This window comes from Aulonocara stuartgranti, assembly GCF_965226115.1.
Source record: "Aulonocara stuartgranti genome assembly, chromosome: 7".
Taxonomy (NCBI): Eukaryota; Metazoa; Chordata; class Actinopteri; order Cichliformes; family Cichlidae; genus Aulonocara; species Aulonocara stuartgranti.
In genome coordinates, this window is record NC_138945.1 from 56,974,440 (window position 1) to 56,998,630 (window position 24,191).

The 24,191-nt window shown below is 43.7% G+C and overlaps 1 protein-coding gene across 2 annotated transcripts in view; it reads right to left on the minus strand.

Moving 5' to 3' along the window:
* roraa (RAR-related orphan receptor A, paralog a) overlaps positions 1 to 24,191 on the minus strand; it is a 188,621-nt gene that overhangs the window by 12,085 nt on the left and 152,345 nt on the right. For both annotated transcript variants that reach the window (XM_082542137.1, XM_082542138.1), the window contains 2 exons: positions 2,922 to 3,007; positions 1,136 to 1,277 (listed from right to left, as the gene is read on the minus strand). In XM_082542137.1, the coding sequence (XP_082398263.1) occupies positions 1,136 to 1,277; positions 2,922 to 3,007 (228 nt within the window). The remainder of the gene's footprint in view (positions 1 to 1,135; positions 1,278 to 2,921; positions 3,008 to 24,191) is intronic.

Consider the following 24,191-nt stretch of genomic DNA (forward strand, 5'->3'; position numbering starts at 1 on the left):
GATTATTATGAGCAGCTTCACAAATGCAGAGGTAAAGGTGGAAAGGAACCAGAAAAGCTTATCAGACAATCAGACACCTTAAGGTTTCCAGACTAAACATTGGTTCTGTGAATGAGACTTCTTGGCCGGTGTTCTGGGGGCCTGGCAATAAGTCAGCCGGTCACAGTGTGTGTATGTGTGTGTGTATGCACAGTGGAAAGTGAGTGGAACAGCAGAGAAGAGTTCGGGCAGATGGGCTCTGGTGTGTTCAGTGAAGGTAAGAGTCACCTTCTACTGTCCAGAGTGTGTGTTTATACATGAGTGTGTCTTCATACGTGCATGTAATAATGTATACTGGATAGCTGCGCACACGGTGCTAATGCACTTCTGTGTTAATTTAATAAGTGTGCATGTGTGTCTATGAAGTTGTACCAGTCTCTTCGCTTGTACTCCGTTCAAGTTTTCACATGTCTGTGCACATCCCTCTGTGCCATTTACAGAAAAATGGCATGGCTCTGCTCTGTTCTGATAGAATCTCTTAAGCCCAGTCTAGTTTGGACCAGCCTGGCACAGCAGGAGCCCCTCTGCACACACCCCCACCTGTGTGATCCCATTACTGCATCTCAGCTGCAGCAGGACTAATGACAACCTCTAACAACCTTGTATTTCATCAAACCTAGTTTCTATCACAGCAACAAATTAGGCCCACAGACATAGTGCTCACCTACTACTGGCAGAGAATGAACACAGACTGACAGCTTAACATGTTCTCGTGCCAAGAATTCCTTTGGAAATGTCTGTTGTACCCCTTTGAGAATAACGACATTATCTCATCTCATTCCTACAGATTTTCTTTGTCTCTCCAGCGAGATTCAAATACACAGCTGCTAAAAGATATAGACTGACTTGATAATGTAAATTAGAGCTGCTTCTCAGTAAGTTTGATATTTTCACTGCCACAAGGAAGCTCTTTTTGCTCCCTTTACGGGGAGGTCAGTGTCCAACAGTTTCCCTGAAGCATCGATCCAAAGGCGGTTTAGCGGAGCACACGTTTGCCCACACAGGAGCCTGAACCGGGGCTCTTCACATCTCACCACTCACCATGCCACCCTGCTAAATCCACCCACTTGCTTCTCCTCTTCCATAGAGGACTTACCATCTCGTGACATGCCCACTGCCAGGCACTTCTGCAGCCGGCAGTGCTGGCAGCGGTTGCGGCTTGTGCGGTCGATCAAGCAGTTCTTCTGACGGGGACAGGAGTAAGCTGCATTGCTCTGCTGACTCCTCCTGAAAAAGCCCTGCATTAAACAGAGGACAGACAAGGAAACAGCTCGGGTTACTGGAAAAACTTGTGTGAGTGAAGTCGTGTTTTCATCTCGAAGGATCAATTCATGCCCCATGTCAATAGCATAGCCGTAGCTCAGGTTGTAGAGAGGTTTGTCTGCTAATCATATGGGTTCAATCGCTAACGTCCTCGACATGCTGAAGCTTCCTCGCGAAAGTCACTGAACTCCAAGTTGCTTCAGATGTGTGTGCGTGAATAACAAACATGTAAAATGCTTTATAGAACCAGTAAGGTTAAAAGGTGCTCTGTAAAAAGTGATCTGTTTACCACTGTGCTTAACATATTACTCATTGACCGTGACTGTTTCCAAGTGGTGTTTTTTTAAAATTATTAATATGAAATTTATACATAACAATACTACCGTGACTATATTTTCTACTGTAGTATCTTAGGAGTGCTGCATTTCAACCGTGAGTACAGCATGAGGGTGTTGTGTTTGGGTAGGAATGATAACAGTGGATGGTTATTAGTGTTGATTAACGCAGCACTGGCATGCGCGGTGTTAAAGGATTGTGAATGCACACCGACCGGATTCCTCATCCTTTGACTTAATGAATTGATTCCAGCACATCATTAACATGCCCCACTCTACTGCTCCATACACATATGTCTTAATTAGCTGCTCATTGGCTGTTTAATTACAAGAAAACAGCTGACAGCTGCCAAGTTGCTTTATAATAGAAGCCATTATGGAAACCGACTAAAACTGCCAGTGACAAGCAGCACTCTTTAATAATGCTATGATTTATGGTCCAAACTTTTGTACTCGCACATATCATTAAAGGCCTCTCTGCCTGGACTAATTAGCAGTCATTAAAGATAGATTTCAGCAGTTTATTCTTTAGTGTTTTGTCCCTGCAAGCTCCTATGTGAGGGAGAAGAGTGCAGGAAAGGAAACTCTCTCTGTCCCTCTCTTGTCTGCCTCTCTCTCCTTCACACACACACACACACACACACACACACACACACACACACACACACACACACACGCGCACACACACACACGTGCACATATATAACCAGGAGCAAACAGCAAAGGTGCAGCCTGGCTGAGGAATGCTAATGATGTGCCTGGTGACAAGCATGGGGACAAGAATACACTCTAAGCACAAAATTCCTCTCACTGTGAATGGTTGGTGCATTTGAAACAGTACAAAAGGTGGCTTCAATAGAAGCAACACACTGTAGCAAACAGCCAACAATCTGCTATAATTCAAAGCACTGTGCTTTTGATCATTTTATTTCAAGAAGAGCAGGCTGCAGCAAAAGCAAAAACAGCAAAAGACACGTCCCTGGGAGGGAAAGGCAAAGCAAGGCAGAGGAATGACTTTGTCCTACTAATTGTGGTTTTCTGTGATGTCCTCTGCGGTGCTTGACCACTTTAATGATCACACTCCGCGTATCTTTGCTTTGCAGTCCCTCTCCAAATCGTCGCAAAACTTCCGCAACATTTTCAAGTGTATTTTTTCCTCGCAAGCAACTTTCGGCACTTCCCCGGCGTTCCCAGTCTTTCCTCTTTGAGCTCTTCTGTCCCTTTGCGTGCACGCAGGCACACTACCTCCCTTGGCACAAACGGGTTCGGTCTCTTGATGCTTACCTTACAGCCTTCACATGTTATCACGCCGTAATGGATGCCTGATGATTTGTCTCCACAGATCTTGCAGGGAATTATTTCGATTTGAGCTGCGGAGAAGAAAAGGAAACGAAAGAAGAAGAAAAAAAATAAATAAAAACGTTGCTGTCACAAGTCACCGTACAACACCCTCACCATGGATCCATGTCGGTACATGAAAGAGCACCGTGCTTCTAAAAACATCTCATCCGATGGCTTTTGAATCTTCACTTCCACACAGCATTAGCTGAATATTTACCGATTTGTAATGTGTGTCTGTGTGTGTGTCTGTGTGTAAGCAAGGAGGCCATTTTAACTCCTTACAAGCAGCAATGTAAACAGAGTGTCATTTTGGATCCTAAACACAACCTCTAGAAGAAAAGTTACCCATAATCCTTAATGTACAACAGGAGCACTAATATTGGCCTTGTATTACGGCAATGACTCATTTAGCCACACGAGGAGATGTTTTCCTCGCTGGAAAACTTGACTTCATGAAGCCTCGTATATATTTCAGAACCATAAAAAACCCAGGAGTAAATCCACCGTGGCCACAAAGAATCATAACATGCCCGCTGTGCTGCAGGGAGCTGTGGCAGCGACTGCATGTGCACCTCTGTATACGCTACAGGGTTCAGTTGCGGTTTGGCTGTGGTGTTGTGCTGTTGACAGGCCTGTGATTCACCCGCCTTAAGAGGACAAAAGCAACGAGGGGACAGGCCTCATCCATCGTTGGCCTTCTCCTCAGGAGCCGACCACAGGGCAACACAGCAGAACAGACAGAACACACAGACATCAGAGACACAGAACTCCCAGCTCGTCCCACTGCTTTCAGCTTTATCACTGCAGCCACTGATGCTACCATCCCTCTCCACCTCCACCCCCACCCCACTCCAGAGATCTCTATCTCAAAGCCCTCCTCCACATCTCTAGCATCTCAGTCCCGCCATCCCAACAGTGCACTACAGCGCCAGACAAACGCCACTATCTGATCTAAATCGAGGAAAGATCACCGCAGGATATTTTCTCACAATCTAATGGTTTTTGGGATTTTTTTTTTTAACTAACCAACCTGGAGCCAGCCAATCACGGTGCAATGAGTTGTTGCAGCACAAGTCTATACCAATTAGTGGAGGAATATTATGATTTGTCTTGCAGGGATGAAATAGAAATTATAATATTTTAAAATATAGTGGCACGTTCACAGTGTCAAAGTATTACATCAGCCTCACCCCTCTAACAAGGCCTAACTGTCTACTACAATGCCTCAGGTCTCTTCTAAAGACAAGGAGCTTTAAATATCCCCTTCAACACCTTAACAACCAGCCTCTTTAAACTAGTTTGATCACATCAAAAGTACTTTTGTGGGGTTCAATCCAGAGATCCCTGCCCATTTTAATCAGCTGCCTACGAGCCTATAATGTGTCATGTGGATAATGTCCTTGTCCCGGAGGCATGCCCGGGAGAGGCCCTTAACACACAGACTCTAATCCACTAACCCGGGAGCCACACTCTATTCATTCAGGAATCTGTCTGTTCTCCTCGCACTGCTGGAGTCAACAAGACCAGCCATGTTTACTTGGAATTAGCCTACATTTTAGCAAAACGAACAAAAGGGAGTGGTGGAACATGCACAATTAATTCTCCTCCAGACAACACCTCCTGTGATTTGTGATTCTCACATACAATAGAGGGCACTGCACCTCATCGGCCCGGATTAGAGTGAAATCCAGGCAGGAGGCGGGCTTTGACAACCTAACTGAGAGGGTTAATTCATAATTAATCTTCTCCTTACTGTGCACAGTTACTTGTTATTTGATTTAGGTCTATCTCTGTATGAGTGCACTCTATTGTTTGTTTTTGTGTTCTCCCCGCATGAGCATTAGCAGTGCAGTGTGTTTCGACTCCTTTAGCATTTTCAGCCTCATTACTTACATAATTTGTTCTGACATGCACTCACAACAACTGAAGCGTGCTGTAATTATGACTAGCTGCGGTTATGATGAACTAAAGGTTGTAGCGGCAGGCCCCAGCCATTGGGTGGCAGTGCAGGGCTGTAGCTATGGTTGTCTTGCCAAGTTAAGCCAAGCTTCCACCCACCCTATCCAGCCCACAGGCTTTTGGCTCTGAGCTCCAGCCTCTGATAGCTTCAGGCTTAGGCTGCTGCTAGCTTCCCCCACCCCCACAGCATAGCTGTGAGATGCCTTCATCTCTCCTGAAGAAGCGGAGCTGGCTGGGCGCTCACTCAGGCCTGACAGAGGCTGTGCCACATCAGGTGAAAGCAGTGGGAGTATAGACACAGGGGTGCCAGGCTAGGCAGGGCATACATTCACACAAGCATGCCTCACATAGCCCTATCTGCAGCATGAAGGCCCTGAGTGCACACAGTCTCACTAGCTAACACTCTTCTCCCTCCACCGCTGCACAAGCCCCTAGATGTTCAGTGCACTCAACAATAAAAAGGGTTTGTCTCTGGACCAGCTGAGACAGGCTCCATAGCTTCTTGTAGGAGAAAAGACATCACTTCGAACATATAGTTATTTCCACGCTAGGCTGAGCTGCTTTCATAAAGAAAGGGGTCAAGGAGAAGAAATGAGCAATGGCACAACGGAGATCAAATACACCATGAAGTCACCTAAATCATCAGTCAATATTTGCCCCTTTGAGTGACTGGTCATGAGGCCCCTAAGCCACACTTCAGACAACTGAGGATGATTTGAACTGAATTCACAGAGGGGACCCAATCAAACAGAAAGGCCTACACTTATAAGCACTCCCAATCTGGCAGTCAATATCTATTGACATGAGCTGCGGTGTTAACTGCCTCTTGGTGTGAAACAGGCAGCTGCTGGCTCGCTTGAGCTTGACCGGTGCAGTGCCACTGATCCCATTCACCGCGCCTGCCTGCCTGCCTGCCTGCCTGCCTCTCTGCCTGCCACTTCCCTGTCAGCCAGCCTTGCCTGCTCTGTTTACGACATCAAAGCCAGGCACAGTTAGACAGGCAGTCATGCTAAAGTCCATCCCAGCAGCCCGCTGCTCCTCACAGCACTGTGAGATGGCCTCTGCACGCAGGACACTTCAGAGACACCTGCTGAGATGCCAAGATTACGTTTGAATCACACCACAACACAATCTTATCAGGACTGTATACAGCATTTGCAGCGAGGTGCGGGTGGGCTTGGGTGATAGGCATGGCAAAGAGAGCAGACAGTGAAACAGAATGTTAAAGCTTGTTCTTTGTCTGTCTGTGTCTGAGCAGTTCAAGGACACTGATTCACAACACTGGCAGGCCTTTTGAGAGGATGACGTGTCACTCAGAGCACATGTACAATGGGGCAGTGAGGCCTCCGTATGCTCACTCGGTGCCCTTCACTGTCTTCTTCACAGCCCTGAGATCATCAGCCCCTTTATTAAAACTTCAGCACACATTAACAAGGACCAGGAAACGATCATTCAACTCTGACCGCTCATAACAATTTACAAAGTCCACGCTAACAGTTTACCGAGGCTGCTTACTCGCTGCCTAACCACTGAGTAAGCAGCTATTAGCAGATAAAAACACATTCGCCTGCGTGATGCAAATTTAAATTAAAGATGTAAGGAATGATGCGCAAGATTCTATCAAGGTGAAGAATAAAATGACTGCTGATGAAAAGAACAAGTAAGTGTGCACTGAGAGGACCTGCTCATGGTATCAGATAGGGCTGCGCAATATGACCAAAATCTCATATCCCGATATAAGACATTTATCGTCCTGACAACGATATAAATCACACGTTTTTATATCGTCATCCGATATATATCGTTATATCGAACAGCCCTAGTATCAGATATAGACTGTATTCTTGTCAGATGTAAACAAACCATTAATTCAGGTAATTCCTCGTTTTTTTCTCTCCATATTATTCACTGTAGCATGCAGATAAAAAAAACAACCCATAGAGCAACTGAAAATCCTACAGGCTTGTGCCAACATGGAAAATCACTACTAGTCAAAATCTCCTGGCTGTTCCCACTGAACCCTTGGACTACTGACATAACGTTGACGGATTAAGATTATCCCTTACATTACAGACCCATGCCCGGGCCACCATCATAATGCTGAGAGCTTAACCCATTACTCGATTGGACCATTAAATCATTTTCCCATAGCCTTCATGTGATAGATGTGTAGAATAAATTAGGTTTGAAACCAAAGCTTCTACGCTGCTCCGTACGGGAATAAAATATTTCTTTTTGTTTTTTTGGGGGGCTCATTTACAATGTACACCACTCTGGGGAAAAAAACCCAACAAAAAAACCCCCAAACATTGGCTTCTCTATGTGTGACAGCCGTGTTGTGCTGACAGCTGTCAATGACAGAGTGACGCAAGCCAGCGGGCTCATGTCAGAGATTATGTAAGGAACTGGACAGGGCACAGCATTATGAGCAGATTAGCAAATTCTCTCCCACACATAACAAAGTGTGCTAATATATTATCTTTCTAAAATATTTAGCAACAAATCAAAACAAAAGCTTATGGGGATATCGGCTCCCAAGACAGTTATACAAAGCACATTTTCTTACAGAGCCTTCAAACGCGGTCAACACGCAAACACCAGAGGCACTGAACTGTCTGGCAAATGCGCACTAAGCAATGTTTCTCCATCATTATGCGTCTATTTATTTTCCTTACATGAACTTCCCATTTGGAAATGGAGATCAGCTGTCGGTTGATAAACAGAGTCTTCTCTGAACAGATTCCCGTAACAGTCAGATCGAGCTGTAGAGCGACGACAGCCTAACAAGAGATGGAATCAGAATTCTGCCTCTTTTTATCTGCCAGGGCTCGGCTGTCATGTGAAGTCACACAACACAATACTTTTTTATTCCCATTTATGCAGCAGAAGAAAGGTTATTTGAATGTCAGTGGCAAAGGACAGTCATGGCACGGAACACAGGCAGAATAGTATAAATGTGTTATTTGTTTAGGGATCGGAGGCAGTTGGCATATTACCATAGTGCTGTTCTAATGGCATTTACTGGTCGGCAGCACACACGCATACACAAAAACAACCCACAAACCTGCAGACCTAAACTCTATATCATCACTGTGAAACAGCTTCTATTCAACCTATAAATATACACAAGTCATCAAAAATATTTGGACCAAAGGGATTAGCGTGAGGAAGGACATAATTGACACATTTTGATGTCTTTATGCTGAGTTTTGCTAATTCCCCCCAATCATTTAGCTGCCTAAGCTGTGATCCCACTTCACTAGAGACCAGCTATATCTGAAGACCTATTCCAGTTTCAAAAAAAGAAAAAAGAGGGGGCTCTTTAAGCCCTTCCCTATTATTCCTTCATAGAAGTGCAGTGACTTTAGCAAAGCTCAGGTCTGGACCATTGCCCTGGGCTGCTTTTTGGATGAACTCAAGCATACATCTCTGTGTTTGTTTGTGTGTGTGTGTGTGTGTGTGTGTGTGTGTGTGTGTGTGTGAGGCCTATTAATATTTAACACTGCCCAACTCCAGATGCCTGTACAACACAGCAGTGCTTCTCTCTTCATGTATCTGCCTGTATTTACTTGACTGTTTTATTGAAGTGCATTCTGACACCCTCTATGAAGGGGGAGCAGGAGAGAGGGGAAGACGTATTCCCAAACCATAGCACAAGACATCTCTCTCCATGTCTCTTTCTCCACCGGCGTAACAGTAATTTGGGCACTAATTTATGTGTTGTTGTGACAAAGATTGAGGAGCTTCCTGACTGGGAGTCTGCTTTCCTGCACTCTAGGGGAAACAACAAAAGCCTGGGTTTACTGAGCAGACGAGCACCATGAAGGGTAGCATGTGTGCGGCGCTCTTTTCCCCTCCCTTGTCTTTCCCACCTGAGCTCAAATCTCCCCCCCCACACCCCATCACTCTTTACCCCCTCTATCCATCTTCCCCCCACATATTCCCATTTCGTCTGCAACTGTAGTGACAAGTGAAGTTGTGCCTCGGTGCTGGGGACCAGAGGGCACGCCCCTTGCGTGCACGCAAGCGTGTGCACATGAGCATACATGTGTGCCTCGGAGAAAAGCTCGCGCTGTTTGCTTTAATGACAAAACACAACCGGTACGACAGAACTCACTTATATATTGAGCCACAAAAAAATGCATCACAAAGTTGCAAAGTATTTAGTTCATTAAGATCGCATGTCATCCATCCTTGGTTATTATGACGTATATAAAAAATAAAACTCGAGTAAATGTGCATTTTATGCTCTACTCACACGTTCTGCAGCAAGTCATTGGGATGCATCAAAAGTCAAAATCACTGAGGCTCAAATCACACAGGGCCAACTGATGGACTGGTGCAAGAGCTGCTGGTTGAATGATTTGGTTGAGGATCATGTGATGTTTGGAGCCTGCATTCTGACCACTTCAACTAAAGGGGCAATAGTTAAAGGCTCGACTGTGGTACAGTGCCTTAGTTAAGCACCTCTCAGTCCCAAAACTCCCTGCAGCGATGGCAGCCGAGTAGGCTCTTCCAGAAAAAAACTCAGGAATATATAAATAATGAATCTTTCAAAAATATCCACTGCAATTACACGCGGAAACCTTTACATAACAACAAAGAGTCTTGTTCCAGTGCACCAGGGGAATTTGCTGCTGCCACACTGCGACACACCACAACTTCCTTCCTCCTATAATTGCTGTATTAGTATGCGTTTCTGTAAGACAACCAGGATTCTTCTGGGCGTTCTGAATCGAATCATTCTGCTGTTTCACACAAAGAAATCAAAACATACACTCACACGTGCGTTTTTCGACATTTAAAAAATTTTTTTGCTCACTTCAGTTCATTAAACATTGGGGGTGAAGCAAAGATGTAAAGGGGAAAAGAGGAGGGAAGCTGGAGGTCCCATCTCATGCTGCTGCTCAGGGTCAGTGGGTCAGAGGCACACAGCCAGAACACACATGCAGAGCAGGCTGAATAGTTCAGCTGACAGTAATTGTCCCTCTGTGGTCTGCTTAGGAAAACATGTTTCCAGACAACGCGGACTGGCTGCACGAGCCAGATAGTAATCACGATCTTGATTTGCTCCATCGAATGGGGAAGCTCGGCATAAGCCTCCAGATATGGCTCGAGTCAGTATTTCCACTGGAGCTGACATCAGCTGAAGCAACCTCTGGGTAGGAACACAGCACAGCAGTGTTATAATACAATATCTCTTCAAAAATTAAATAACATAGAATAAAATCTCAAGAGAATCCACACTGCAAGTCACCCTTTAAAAATAAAGTCAAATTTTTACTATTTTATTATGCCGTGCAAGACCAAATTAAACGGCAGATAATATTACAATACCAAGATTTTTTTTTTATCCCACTACCCACAACCTGAATTTAAAAAAATCCTTTTAATAACATTTGTTGTGACTGCCACATTTGTCAGCTGCTGGTGCTCTTTACCGACTCCAGCGGCGGACAAAGACGAACGCTGTTGAAACGAACCAAGATAAAAGCACATGCTTTCGCCGTCTTGTGACAACGTGCTAAAGAAATGTCAAAGTAAATCCCAAAATTAAAAAGTCATGTTGCCAAAACATGTGTAGGGCTGTTTGTCTTTGAAAGCTATTCTAGTCTATTAGTTTAAACAATGAATGCTCCGCGTGGCATCTCCGTTACTCAACAACTTTCGCAGCAGGGCTGATGAGCACTACCTCTGCCATTCTGCTTGAAGGTCTTTGGTTTTCATCAGCTGAAAAAGAGCAGGCAAGGACAGGGAAGATGAATGACATCAATGGCCAGCCGATACTTCCAGGGACGTGTGATTGAGACAAATGAGCCTTGTTACATTAGCTGGGATACTGAATCCTGCTGCTCAAAGATCCAGAGCTTGATAGAGCTGAAACTAGAGGCACCCAACCTTTCTACAGATCACCGGTGTCATGGGGCCCGAGAAGAAGAGCTTTCTCAAAGTGCCTGCTTCGCTGGGCTCACTCCCCCCCCCTTTTTCTGCTTTTCTCTTGGCCCACATTTGCTTTGCTCTATTTTATACCAGTGCACCCACACACACAAACACACACAAACATTGTGGCTACATGGCCTTCAAAGATTATTTTGGCCTTTTCTAGGTGTAGATGAAAGTGAAATACAGCCATGATCTAATCTATATACAATACACTTGAGCATTAGTGTCTATGAGCACTTCCTTCATTCATTATGCATTCCCACTGCTACTAAATGCACAAAATGATTGCATTGACATTGCAACAATCCAAAATATATTTGCATTGTTGGCCATGATAAGCAGACTGAGGCAATGAATTTTAAGGGTTCTGCTTAAGTGTGAGCACACTGCTGTGTCACTTTAGTGGTAATCATGAATGCAAGCGAGCGTCAAGTTACACAGTATCTGACAGGCTTGTAGGAAATTAGGTGTATATTCCATTTATATATATATATATATATATATATATATATATATATATATATATATATATAGTAGTGATATCTTCTTATAATTCCTGTGCATCTGAGCCCCACAGTTAGAGACTATACTTCTTCCCTTAAACCCTCTAAATATACATTTTTGAAAATACACTGCCACTGAGCTCACAATCAAGTGAATTAATTCCGTTTTTGAAAAGCTTACATTTGTCCCAAAAAAGGGGTTTTCAGTCATTTTTGCAGAATATAAAAATAAAATCTGCGATAATCTCTGCACTGACGGTGGAGCAATTTCACCGTCATCCTCCTTTCCTCTAGATGTAACAGACCGTATGAAAGGCATTCCTAGACGACAGGGGTGCACAAGGAGTACCTACTGCCACACAGAGTTCATAGACTGCTTACAGCGTGTGAGGCACATTTCCCCCCCACACTGCTGTTTTCATAGTCCTACAAACACTGGCCTGGTTTTGTTTAACATGGCAGGATTAAGCAGCCATGCGCAAAGCATGCTTCCCTCCTTGCACACTTTGCTTACAATGGAAGGCCTGAGCGCTCTTTGCTGCCTTTTGGTGAACCAGCTTCCCTGACTGCTGGTGCTTTGGTGCTCTAATCCCAGGCAAATAAACAAGTGCCAAGATTAATGATTGCATAAACGCGTCCCCAAAGCCCTGGAATAACAGTCGGCTCTTCAGCCTGTTCTGCTGCCATGCAAAGGCTCTCAGAGTCAGCTGACAACCTGTATATCCCTCTTCCCTTCCTGCTGCCTCAAAACAGCCAGGAATCGTCTGTGCTTTGTTGCTTCATTAGCGACAGGAAGCTGTCAATATTTTCTACATGACGGGGGTACGCAACGCTGCACTGGGAGGATGCGTCTATGCTAGAGCGTAATAAAGGGTCCTCCACAGTTCTTAAGCTCTCCACTTCTTACTTCTTGTTGCTAATCAAGGCCACTGCACAGCATGTCTGGCCCTCAGCGCCTGACATAACAACCCCGTCTGTCTGAGGCCATAATGAAGGCAACATGATAGGAGGAAAGTGGAGGTTCTCGAAGACTTTTGATTAGCTTGTCACCCTCATCAGGACTTGTAAAATACTTGCATTTATGACTTCTTGTTTAAAAAAAAAAAAGCAATCTAGTAGATATTTAGGAGGACATTAGAAGTGTGTGTGTACAGAAATAAATCACAACCCCAACAGACCAAAAAGGGCCATTAAAATGACATTAGGAGCATGGTCCATCCTCTCATTCCTGTCATTCCAGGTCTGTGACGCTAAGATGAGCTGCTTTATGATGAGGAGGAAGTAGTGGAGACGGGGAGAGCGAGAGGCTGTAAAAGAGAAGTTGGGAGGAGCAGTGCAGTCCACTAGTCCAGGGGCAAGAGAGCGTGGGACGTTCAGATGAAGTGGGAGGTCCCACTCCAGGAGGTTGCTCCTAAACATGAAGGCAGAGGCAGCACCCCGCCTAATGAGGGGTGAAGTGGAGCCCCCTGTGGGATCCCCTCAGGCACATTCATTAGGAGATGAAAAAGCATTTCCTGCGGCAGAGCAAGTGCCTGCCTTAGCTCGGACATGTTTAATTTAGGGCCATATGAAAACAGAAGGCCACACTGCTCAGGTCTGCTGTTGTCAGTCAGGGGGAATCAACACCCCATATGGCCAGTAAGTCAGAGCCAGGATAAATGCTGTGTGCAGAATTGAATTAAGATTTTTTCAATTCCTGTTTTGTTTTGTTCTTTTTCGTCCTTTGGCTTGGTTTCCACCCTTTTAGCTTACAACGTACATATTATTAAAAGGTCAAGTACACTGACACTTTCAACTCTGGGCAGAAAATTCATTGTAGACAGGCTATTATAGAGAAAATGTGCATCTTATCGCAAGTTTCATTTCCCTCAATGCATTGCATTTGGTTGCATCTTTTTGGCTCCAGGCAAAAATAATAGATTCGTTTAGCCAGTGGTGGTTTGTGGAAGGATTATGGTAATGCAGCACTGAACGCTGCAAGCGAAATACAGTAAAAAAAAAGAAAGTGCTGCAGTAAGAGACACAGGAAGAATATCTGAGAGGTTCATTTATATGATTGCACAAATCTGCATTCACAAATGCATCCTGAAAATCTCATATCGCGCAAGGTGCACTGTTTGCAGAGACAACAGAAGAGACAACTACTTCTTTTATTCCACTGTATGAACAAGGGCATTACGGTGTATCAATCCACAGCGATTCGGATACATGTCCGCTTATCACGGCCGCTTATCCTTGTTCCTGATGAATCCTCACATTTATTAAGGCTGTCTTCTTGCCTTGTTAGATATGTATAACCAATCTCCTGTAATTAGCAACTGCTAACCTTTGGGGTGCTAATCCCCCGTGAATTGTGGATTTGTACATCAAAGCCCACACTCTTCCATATAGCTGGTGCTTGAAATTACACTATTTGAAACCTGCAATTATTTGTATAGCACGGATGCATACAGTCTCCTCTTTTTATGTCTCTGAGAATCCCGTGGGTTTGCAGTAAAGAATCCTTAATCCACTCCAGTGGAATCCAAATATAGAGTTAACACCAGCTTCCCAAAATTTAGATGCACAGCCAAGTGCCTGCTGAACACGTAAAGTGGAAAAAGCTCTCTCTCTCTCCCCCTCTCCATCTTCCTCTCTCCTTCTCTCTTTTGCATAGTTAAGATTGGATTCCTTTAGTGGCTTAGAAGCATCATATAGGAAACAACGGGGATTGCCCAGCGGTGCAACACAAAGATGCTTCAGTATCAGAGAAAGGCTACAAGAAGAATGGCTGTGTTGTCCTTTTCACGGGCAATACTTTAAAGTTAATGAAATAATCAATAGTCTTGCCTGTTGTTTAATGTAATCACATGTCCAGTCAACACAGTGAATGCTGTTTAGAGTCAGCCGCAATTTGTGCTCTCACCCTCTTCAAGGCTAAGCTAAATCCATTGTGCAAGAAGGGGGAGATTATACGGAGTGAAAATAACTGAGATAGCTTCCCACACATACACACACACACACACAAGCACACACAAGTGTGCACGCAGACGCGCATGCAAACCCGATGCTTTTGCAGGGAGAATGCCTGAAGCATTTACTTTCTTTAATGAGAGACATGAGTCTCATGTGTCAGTGATGCACAGCATGGGAACAATAGGGTGGGCTTTAATTCCATCACTCTACTGTATTTATCCCTCTATCTCATCAATACCTGCCAGTTAAGCAGGATGAAATAAATCATGTCAAGTAGACTCAGTCAGGACCACACTGCGCTCAGCAAACACGCAGAACCCGAACTTAAAACTCGGGGTGAATGCAGTTTTACGCAGTCGGTGACAAATTTAGTGCACGGGTCTTAAGCAAGGGAATACAAGAGATTGTGTTCAGAGACAAAGATCATCCTTCCTGCACCTTCTCTAGCAAGTCATTAAATAGCAATGAATTAACAATGATGTTGTTGGGTCTTTAGAGGAAACGAATACCTCTGCTGTCACCTAAGCCTCCCATGGAAATCTCTTTACTTACCCCAGTGAAACATGGATACCTCCGCTACACGTCTTTTAACATCTTAAAAGGCAACTAACGCTCCACCTTCTTACATTGCACAATAAGTGCATTAACAATTGGGCACGGGGCTTTTGAATGATATTGAAAACTTGACTAGTGTTTCTTTAAGTGTACATATGGCTAATACTGCTGTAAATCATGTGCAAATATGGCTTCATGTGCGAGCAGCAAAAATAATAGCCAGTGAGATCTTTCAAAGTCCTCCCCACATATATGCAATAACACCAGATTTATCATCAGATAAAAAAGTAACACATAAAACACTTCAAGGATTGGCTTTGAGCGATAGCAATAATCCTGCAGGCGGCCAAATTATGATTTATCTACTTTGGCTTGAGAGCACATGGGGCAGTATTGTATATATCTGTGGTAGCTGGGCTTCTCACTGTAGCATAGGAGCGACTCAGAGAGAATACATTTGGTGTAAAATTGCTTCATCTGTTTACAATTCCATTTGGAGTTTATGAGAAAGACAGGCAAACACAGCCTGATATATTGCCCCTGTGTCACGGCATGGCAGGAGCATCCACACAAAGATTCATCTCTCACTTAGAAGCCAAATGATACGTCTAATTTGCTGCAAGCACAGTTATTTTTAACCTCTCCAGCTGTCAGATAATGGAGCTTGACTGTCAGTGCTAGTGTGTGCAAGTGTGTTAAAAGGTTGCAAACTCTTTTCAATCTACCATTCCCTTTGAGGGAATTACAAAATGCGCATTCCCATTAGTTCACCTGATTGACATTGCTTCTTCTTTTATCAAAACCCGAAAAAAACAGAAGAGAGTTGACTGAATTAAGATGGAGACTTCCAACAGCAATCTAAATACAGTTTTCACACGGGCTGTCAAAAAATTATGGTGGCTAGAAGAACATCTCATAAAGTTCAGAAAGTGTTTTGTGGTTACTGACAGCACAATAGGAAGTATTATTACAAACCCGAGTAATGGTGTCCTTTGTGCAGCGTGCCACATTAAATCGTGTACCATCACACGCTTCACCTAACACCTCTAGAGTTACGAGAAAGCACGTGAGGCTTAATATTCACAGCTTTTATTTCATTTTGTACCGCCACAAGGAGAAGGCCAGCGCCGCTGAACTGAGTGAAAGGGCCAGTTACGTAAGACCACTGGAAACTGTTCTTAATCAATGAACTGGCAGCTGACTGCACACTGGTGTCAGTGGCTTGGCTGATATAATTTAGATGGACACTAATGGATTCCTAGCCTCGTCAAACATGGGTGTAAATCACAGCACTTTCACTGTTAAGGGACTTTTGACATTTCTAACAAGCGGCACTTGTTACGCTGCACTAACATGATAATGCAACAGGAAATATGTCCTCGAGGACGTGTGGGCTTATGCGCAGTAACATACAATAAAAGAAGGCACGTCAGTCACTTTCGGAGGCGTTGCATTGAATGTGCCCGCTTTTTCAGTGACGCGTTTAAACCCACCACGAACTATGTAAAAAACACAAACAACCCAAAAAAACAATGATTTGCCTCACACAGCCATCTCTATTCCTCTACAGTAAATAATTCCACTGTCCCAATAACCAGCTGACCTCTAATGTCCGCTAACTCCAGCTTAACAGCGCATTATGTAAGAGAAGTGAAGGGGACATGTGGGAACTGAACTCTGTTCACTTCTATTTGACCATGCGAGTGCAGGCAGCTGGATGTGCCTGCTTTTCTGCGTATCGCTGGGCTCTTAGAAAAACGTCTGCAGTGACACTTCGTACTGACCACGTCTGACTTCAGCTTCAGGGTGGCTCAAGATATGAACCTCAGTCATGGCACAAGCTTCCGTCCGCCGTGTGCCTATGTGGTTAGACTAAAGCTCAAGTAAACTGTTACGAAACGGCCTCCTTTGTGGAACAATAAGCTGAATTTGCTCTTGCCTTAAAATCTCCCTGCAAGGTTTTTCAAGCCCATCACGACTAAAAACCGCTACCATGTAGACAATGTAGCTCACCTCAAGAAAATACTTGGCCACAAATGTTGTATCTGGCCTGAAAAGCGCATTATTTGCGATTCAATTCACGTGATCATAAAGGACCTCGTTATTGTAGACGGGAATGCAAAGAAAGTGCTGCGCTTGGAGGACATCAATAAGTAAATGTGCACCTAAATAAAAAAAGGGGAATGGGGGGGGGGGGGGGGGGGTCATGTTTTTTTTTCCCCCTGCAAAATATTCATGCTTATCAACACAGATTTTTTGCAAATAGGCTGATGCGGTACAATGCTGCTCTTGCTCAAAAACCTGCTGAAATAGCTTTTATGTATTCTAACCAAGCGCTCGCACATCATGCTGTAGCAAGTGTACTGTGTATGCTTCCACACTGGCAGTGTTTCCTGTCTTACTACATTGAAAGCTAAGTTTCATAATCAGGTGCCAACAGCAGTGCTCTTAGTTACACAAGCAGCCGCTAATGGTGCCGGGTCAGTATTTGGGATCTAATCCTCAGAGGTAATATGATCCACCACAACAACTTTCTACATGCCGCTCTGGCCCTACAGGAAACATAACACTCTTTATGAATCGAAACAAACCACAAACACGGGTGCCGAGCAGGAAAAAAAGATCTCTCCCCCTTTGCCTCCTTGATGCACAAGATTTATTTCTCTGCCTGTTCATTTGGCACAAACATCACCGCGTTACAAAAGAACACAAGGCTTGGGGAATTTTCTCGAAAACCCATTGCAATTCTCCTCCATGCTAGTTAAATTACAGAAGAAGTCACAGCAGGGAACTTGGGAACACAGCTACCAATCAACTGAAGCAATTCTCCCGGTGTGTTTGTCAACACTGCTGCCTTGTGTAATTGGCATAATTGTCAGGTTAGTGCTCGGAACAAACTGGGCGTCCTCTTGGCGAGCGCGGGCCGTGTCATTAAAGGGACATGTTTCTGGAGGCGCTCCCGGGGACACGTAACACGCGAGCATGTTGGAGCGACAGCTCGCCTGATAAAATGGCTGCCTCTTATCTCCACTATGCATATGAAAGGCTTATGCCTTCTCCATGACAGATTCTACGCCTCATCACCATGGGATTTGCCCAGATACACCAGAACAGAAGCTGGGAGAAAAACAATGTATCACATGTATAGCCTCATCTTAACACTGTCAACCGTTCATGTGTAGCCACCGTGTACGAGCACACATATTGAGGCTCGCGTAACGCAGCGCACGGACTCAGTACTGGTTTGCTGTGGATAATGAAATGTGTGTGTTTCGCTCATCAACAGTAATTCCCAGTTTAATGGCTGCATAGTCAACTTGGCAATCCTGGAGCAAGCCTCAATTATCTTGATAATCTGTAATGAATACTTGATATAATAATGATATAGTATCTATAATTACCATGATGATGTGGGGTAGAGTGTGGTGAAAAATAATCGTTTGTATCATCACCGCTGGGTAGCATCATTATTAATCTGACAGCTCTCATAAAGCGCTTTGTTTGTTTTCTCTGATTGCTCTTTTACTACCAAAATAAACAACTTGGCTCCTTTGAGTTACAGCGGTATAATTTGTTGGAACAGCAAACGCATTTATCTATAAATTTATTTTCAATTTGAGGTAAGCTGCAGTCACGAAAGCTAAATCACTACCAGGGAGAAGATTATTCTAATTACTAACCAGCTGTCGCACATGCTGCATGAGCACAGGATGTGTCAGAACACAGAGCAACCAGTAATCAGTTTCACAGAATCGTTTGAGCACACATTTACATCTTGCACACGATGATAAACATGAAATTGTCTTCATTTGTATGGTAATGTTGTAAAACTAAAAGAAGCATATGCTATAACACGGCACGACTGAATTTAGAAACACAAATTTTATGGTCAATTTGTCAATCTCAAAAGCCGAGTGTTTATTTGCAGCTGGAATAAGCCTGATGGTATTTTAGTTTTCATTCAAGCATCGTCAAAGACATGTCGACTACCTGAATGCAACTCATATACTCACACTAATGTGGGTAATGTTTAGTTTTCAAATGGAAAGTGGGTCCAAAGGTATACTGTGATTCAGTCACACAGTAAGCTGAGGCAAAGCAGGGGAATTTTGTCATATGAAAGTCTGTCTTTTCCCAGCTACACTATATCTGAATAAGACCATAATGCAAGCATGGCTTGGTCCCTGGGGTTTTCTTTGCCATTTACACTGCTAGCGCTGCAATCCCCCTGACAGGCCTGTTTATGACTGCTCTGCTATCAGAGGGCTGAGCAGAGCCAGGGACGAGCCTTCATTAGAGATTAAAGTGACCGTCACAAAGTCCAAAATCATCACTGCTTCCCACAGCAAGGCGAGGGGAGACACTGAATGGGTTTAAGCTCATGCATCAACAGCAAGTCAGTATCAGACGGATCCTCTGTTTAACACAAGTTCCTTTTAAATTTCAATATGCATTCATGAATGACATTTAAAGACATTTTTTTTAAATTGGCTACAATCAGACTTGTCATATTCATGGCTTTGCTGCCATGAAACAGACATGCAAGTAAATACCAAGCATGACATTACCTTGCAAAGAGAGCGATATTTGAAGCAGGAATATTTTTGATTCCATAGCAGTCATTTAGCAGACAAACAAGGATGCTCTGCATCATAGGAGGATCAGATGCAATTTCCTGCATATTAGAGCTTTCATACATGATTTCTACTAACTGCAGAGCTGGGAGCCTGGCTGATTTGCCTTTAGTGGTAAAGCTTATACATCAACTCAACCAGCCGCTGTACATTACGAATTATAATATAAGACAGAATACGTGCAGTTGGGTGGAAGCCTTGGCCTTTTGTTTTGACCGTAACCACTCAAGATGCTATTCCCTTCCAGGCATTATGTGCTCTGCACCCATCTGTCTATTTCCCCAAACTCTGCAAATTCACAAAGAGAGCGATCCTACTCCAGCACTGATAGTTTTTCTCTGTGGGGGGAACGCATTGATGTTTTTAAATTCAGACAATCTGTGAGTTCCTTTACACCTACACTGTAGGTAACAAAGAGCAGTGTAACACAGGAAATTATGGGAGCGAGAGAGGTTAAACAAAGCAACAAAGCCGTTATACACATTACGCCATTTCTCCTTCCATCAAAATTCTTGCTGCATCTCCAGAACAAAGCAGCTATTCTCAGAGGAACATGAAAGACAGACACCTGTCAATCACAGCTCCTGCAACTCCATATTTCCTGTGTCTGAGCCTGCAGAATGGAGAAATGTGCAATATTCTGATAATATTTCATGCAAACGAATGCAAGTCAGAACACTTCCCTGCTGGCCAGAAGGAGGGGGAATGAGAACAGGTAATTATCGGATTGCCTCAAGGCAAAAAATGATAGAGATTGCAAAGAACGGGGATATTTAGCCCAGCTAATGAAGCCCCATGTTTTGGGAGCACTGGGAAGAAGGAGCAGAGGGAAGCTAGGCTGTGGCTCAGCAGGAGGTAGAGCCTGATAAGACCATCTTACATAATGGCCACATCCAGAATTTGCTCGCCGTTTGGACCGAAGCTCCCTGTCCCTCACATTCTGTCCTATACAATCACCGTGGCCGACCGAGGGAGTGTAAGACTGCCTGCATATCCAGTTTCCTTAAACGTGACCTTTTAATATGTTAATTCTCACCAAATAATCTGTGATGTTGAGGAATGGGCACTGAGTCTGTTGCAGAAGCGCAGCTACAATTGAATTATGGTCATTTAAATGTCTTTTAAATGCAGTTTCTTTGTGTATATCAATACCAGTTCTAATCACTAAGGAAATACAAAAAAACTTGAGTGACTTGAGTGAAGGCTCATCCCTCTTGGCCCAGTCAATTTAACCCCACTGAAGGGTTTATGTTTGCCCATCTCGACAGCCTTACTTAAAGTGCTGAAAAATAAAAAGAGATTGCTTATTTTGTATATGCAGCACTTCCCCCGGACGGATATGAAAGTTTAATCATGGCATTAGGATTCACAGGCATTCCCTTGCTAGACCTGCTTGCCGACATCAGAATTGCTAATTTGCCAGTTTGCCCAGGGAGGGCTGGCTGGTGGTTGAGGAGGGGATGAATGGAAACAGGAGTCTGATTTGTCCAGATAACCTTGAACCTTAACGCTCAGCTTCCTGTGGTCGTACAGAGCTCAATCAGTCCCTCTTTATCATGTTGATCTGAGCTCCTGTCCAGTGTAGCGGCCGGCACAGCGCTGCACTCGCTTTCACCTGACAACTCCGGGAGTGTGTCATCGAGAAAAATCATTTCCCGCTCTCTTCCACAGTCATTAACTTCCGCTGAAACCCCATGAATAAATACAGCAAAATAATTGCTTTCAAAGACAATCTAGCCTCTGCAGTGTGATTCCGATCAGATATCAACATTAAGCGAAATGTAAGTCTTTGAAAAAAAAGAATGATAGTAATTGTGGCTCAGTTTCTAATCTGAGTAATTAATTTCTATTGCTTGTGATGAAAATCCACCGGGGGCACAGGCATGATAAAGAAGAAAGGTCCTGACAGGGTTATGATTCAGCAGAGATGTGAAATTCAAATTAGCCAGGCTAAGCAGTTTGGAGCTGATGTTGATTTGAGTGGACTTACTGGTCAGCCCTACAGTACAGTACAAGAGCCAAGGGCTGAAAGATGGTGGAGTTACTCATTGGCACAGGTGCTTTATCAGCAAATTACATGTGAGAGATGAAGGACTAACGACTGCAAGCTATACTCGCACTGTAACTGTAAATTTACAGTAAATTAGAAAGACATTATTATGCAAACTAAGATTTCCAGTCCTTTTTTTCCCTCTCCCAAATACACCTTTGTGATTACAATAATCCCAGAGAAAATTGGTGCAGAATAGCCGTGTCTAAGTCCACTGAGAGCCAGACTCTCGCTATTAACAAAATTAAAGTGAAGATCTATCATTGGCAGGGAGAGATGGAGCAGCAGGAGCAGAACTCTCACTGTTTTCTGTCACAGCCTCAGCTGTGTGCACACACTCTCCTTACACACTGCCATCTTTCACTCAGCCAGGCACTTGCCTCCTCGCCCACTGTGCCCACCAGGCCCGGGCAGCACATGCCACTGCCAAACATCCATTTACTCCCCGCAGGACTCCCACATATCTGAAGTGTGCCTGTCACTGAGACCTGTTTAGATTTTAGACAGCACTGAACACCCACTGCACAGGTGAATACCTGTTATTTGGTGAGCCACACAGATAAACACACACAATGCACGTAATTAAATGCCTCATTTGAAATCCGATTCGATAATTTCTCCGGGAACACCTTGTCGGGTGGAATGACTCGACGGAGGGTGGTAATTGCATCCCTGTAGAGAGGCTGGTAGCCTTCGATGGAAAGCATGGATTTATGTCCACTGGATTCGGTAGCGAGAGCTGAAAAACGCGCACCATAGTCCAAATAGGAGGTAATGTGTACTGTATGTGCGTCTGCGAGTCTTTGTGTACACATGTGTTCACAAGTTCAAGCTGTGGGAGCAAACATACAACACATTAATTGGCTATTATATGAGCAGCATGACCTGATGACCAGAGATGTGTTTTCTCTACAAAGAATCCCACCTCCAACATCTTAGCCCGGAGGCAGGTTTAATGCTAACCTGCAGATGCTGCTTTTGTCTTTGAAGTGGAGCGATGAATGCACCAGAACAGATGGAGATGTTGGATGCTTTCAGGAATTATTAATGGCAAGCTATGATCCCAAATGACCTTCAGCAAATAGTCTCCCAGCACTGGAGTACACAGGCAGCCCCTCACATCCATACTGTAGTTTTAAACCACACCTGGGTCAATGAAGAAAACACCAAGCTATCATTACTGTACTTCCAACTACACAATAACCCATTTGGGAAGGTTTGCTCCTTTTCTTTTAATTTCCTGCAAAGAAAACACAGAAGCATCCATCACATCAAACTCAATTGTATGTTTCAGGAATAGATTTGAGGTTTATGCAGCAAACGCACTAATTCCGTAAAGCCCAATTTGTTTCTCCAACAATGTGAACCACACACTGGAATTAATCTGCAGAAAGCCTTTCCTGTTGTTTTAAAAATAAACCCTTCATCACTGCAAGCTTTTGTTGTTGCTTAAGGGATACACTGTGACATCAAATCTATCTTATGAACATACATCAGTAATAGCCACATAATATCGGTTGCCTATGGATAGCATTCAAATTACAAAGCAAGCAATCTTTGAATCGCCTGGGAGAGAAACTGAGCTGCTTTATGTCATAAACTAAAACGAATGTAACAAAAAAAAAGCTGCTTTCTCTTAATATATGCAAAAAATAAAGTATACAATGCTTCAATCAATTCAATCTATACAAAAGGGACAAGTTTTCCACTGGTTTTCTCTTGTAGTGTAAATTTGTCCGACTAATAACGACCAGATTTGGCTTTATACAGTTAATCAGTCTATGTGGAGAGAAAAAGAAGGATATCACTGGGTGACAATTTAGCTATTTATAGATTTTTTTTTTCATACTGTATCTGCATTTGTGAAAAAAAGAAAAAAGTGAACACTTCATGAGGCAGGATGGCTTGGTAAAGATTGCGATATACACTCACAAAAGCTCAGAAAAACTGGCCCTGTCAGCAGACTGGCTCATGTGTTCCTAGACTAATTTCTAATTACCCGTTTAGAGAAACAAGCATTTTAAAAGTGGAATGATTACACAGCCCCTCATCGTGAAATGAAAAAATAATTGTTATGCACTATAAACAGGTGTAACAATATGTTTTACGGGAACTATAGTGAAACATGAGGTTTTTTAAAAGTGGGATTCACGCTTCAGAACATGAATTAATTCATGTGATATTAGTTCTTTCTTTAATTAGTTTCATCTTTTAGTTTCATTTCAAGTGCATAATCCTAGCTATGGCGGCTGGTGTAGGACAAAGGCTTTATTCAGCCAACAGAAATCAAAAACATTGTATTTAGATTGTATATTCTACATTTGCCCATAATGGATTCGGTCAGTCACGGCTATTGTGGGGAAATGCAAAGCAGCTGGCCACTGCGTTTCTTCTGTTTGTGTATAAAAACTAGTGCTGTCAGCGTTAATCTCGTTAAAATGACGTTAACGCCATAAGCGCATTAACGCGGCAAATCTCCGTTAGCGCTAATGCGTTAACGCCATGCAGTCCCACGCCGTGCAGTCCCACGGGTTAGCACGTCCGATCCGTGCTAACCCGCTAACCGAGATTTGTCGCGTTAATGCAGTTATGGCGTTAACGTCATTTTAACGAG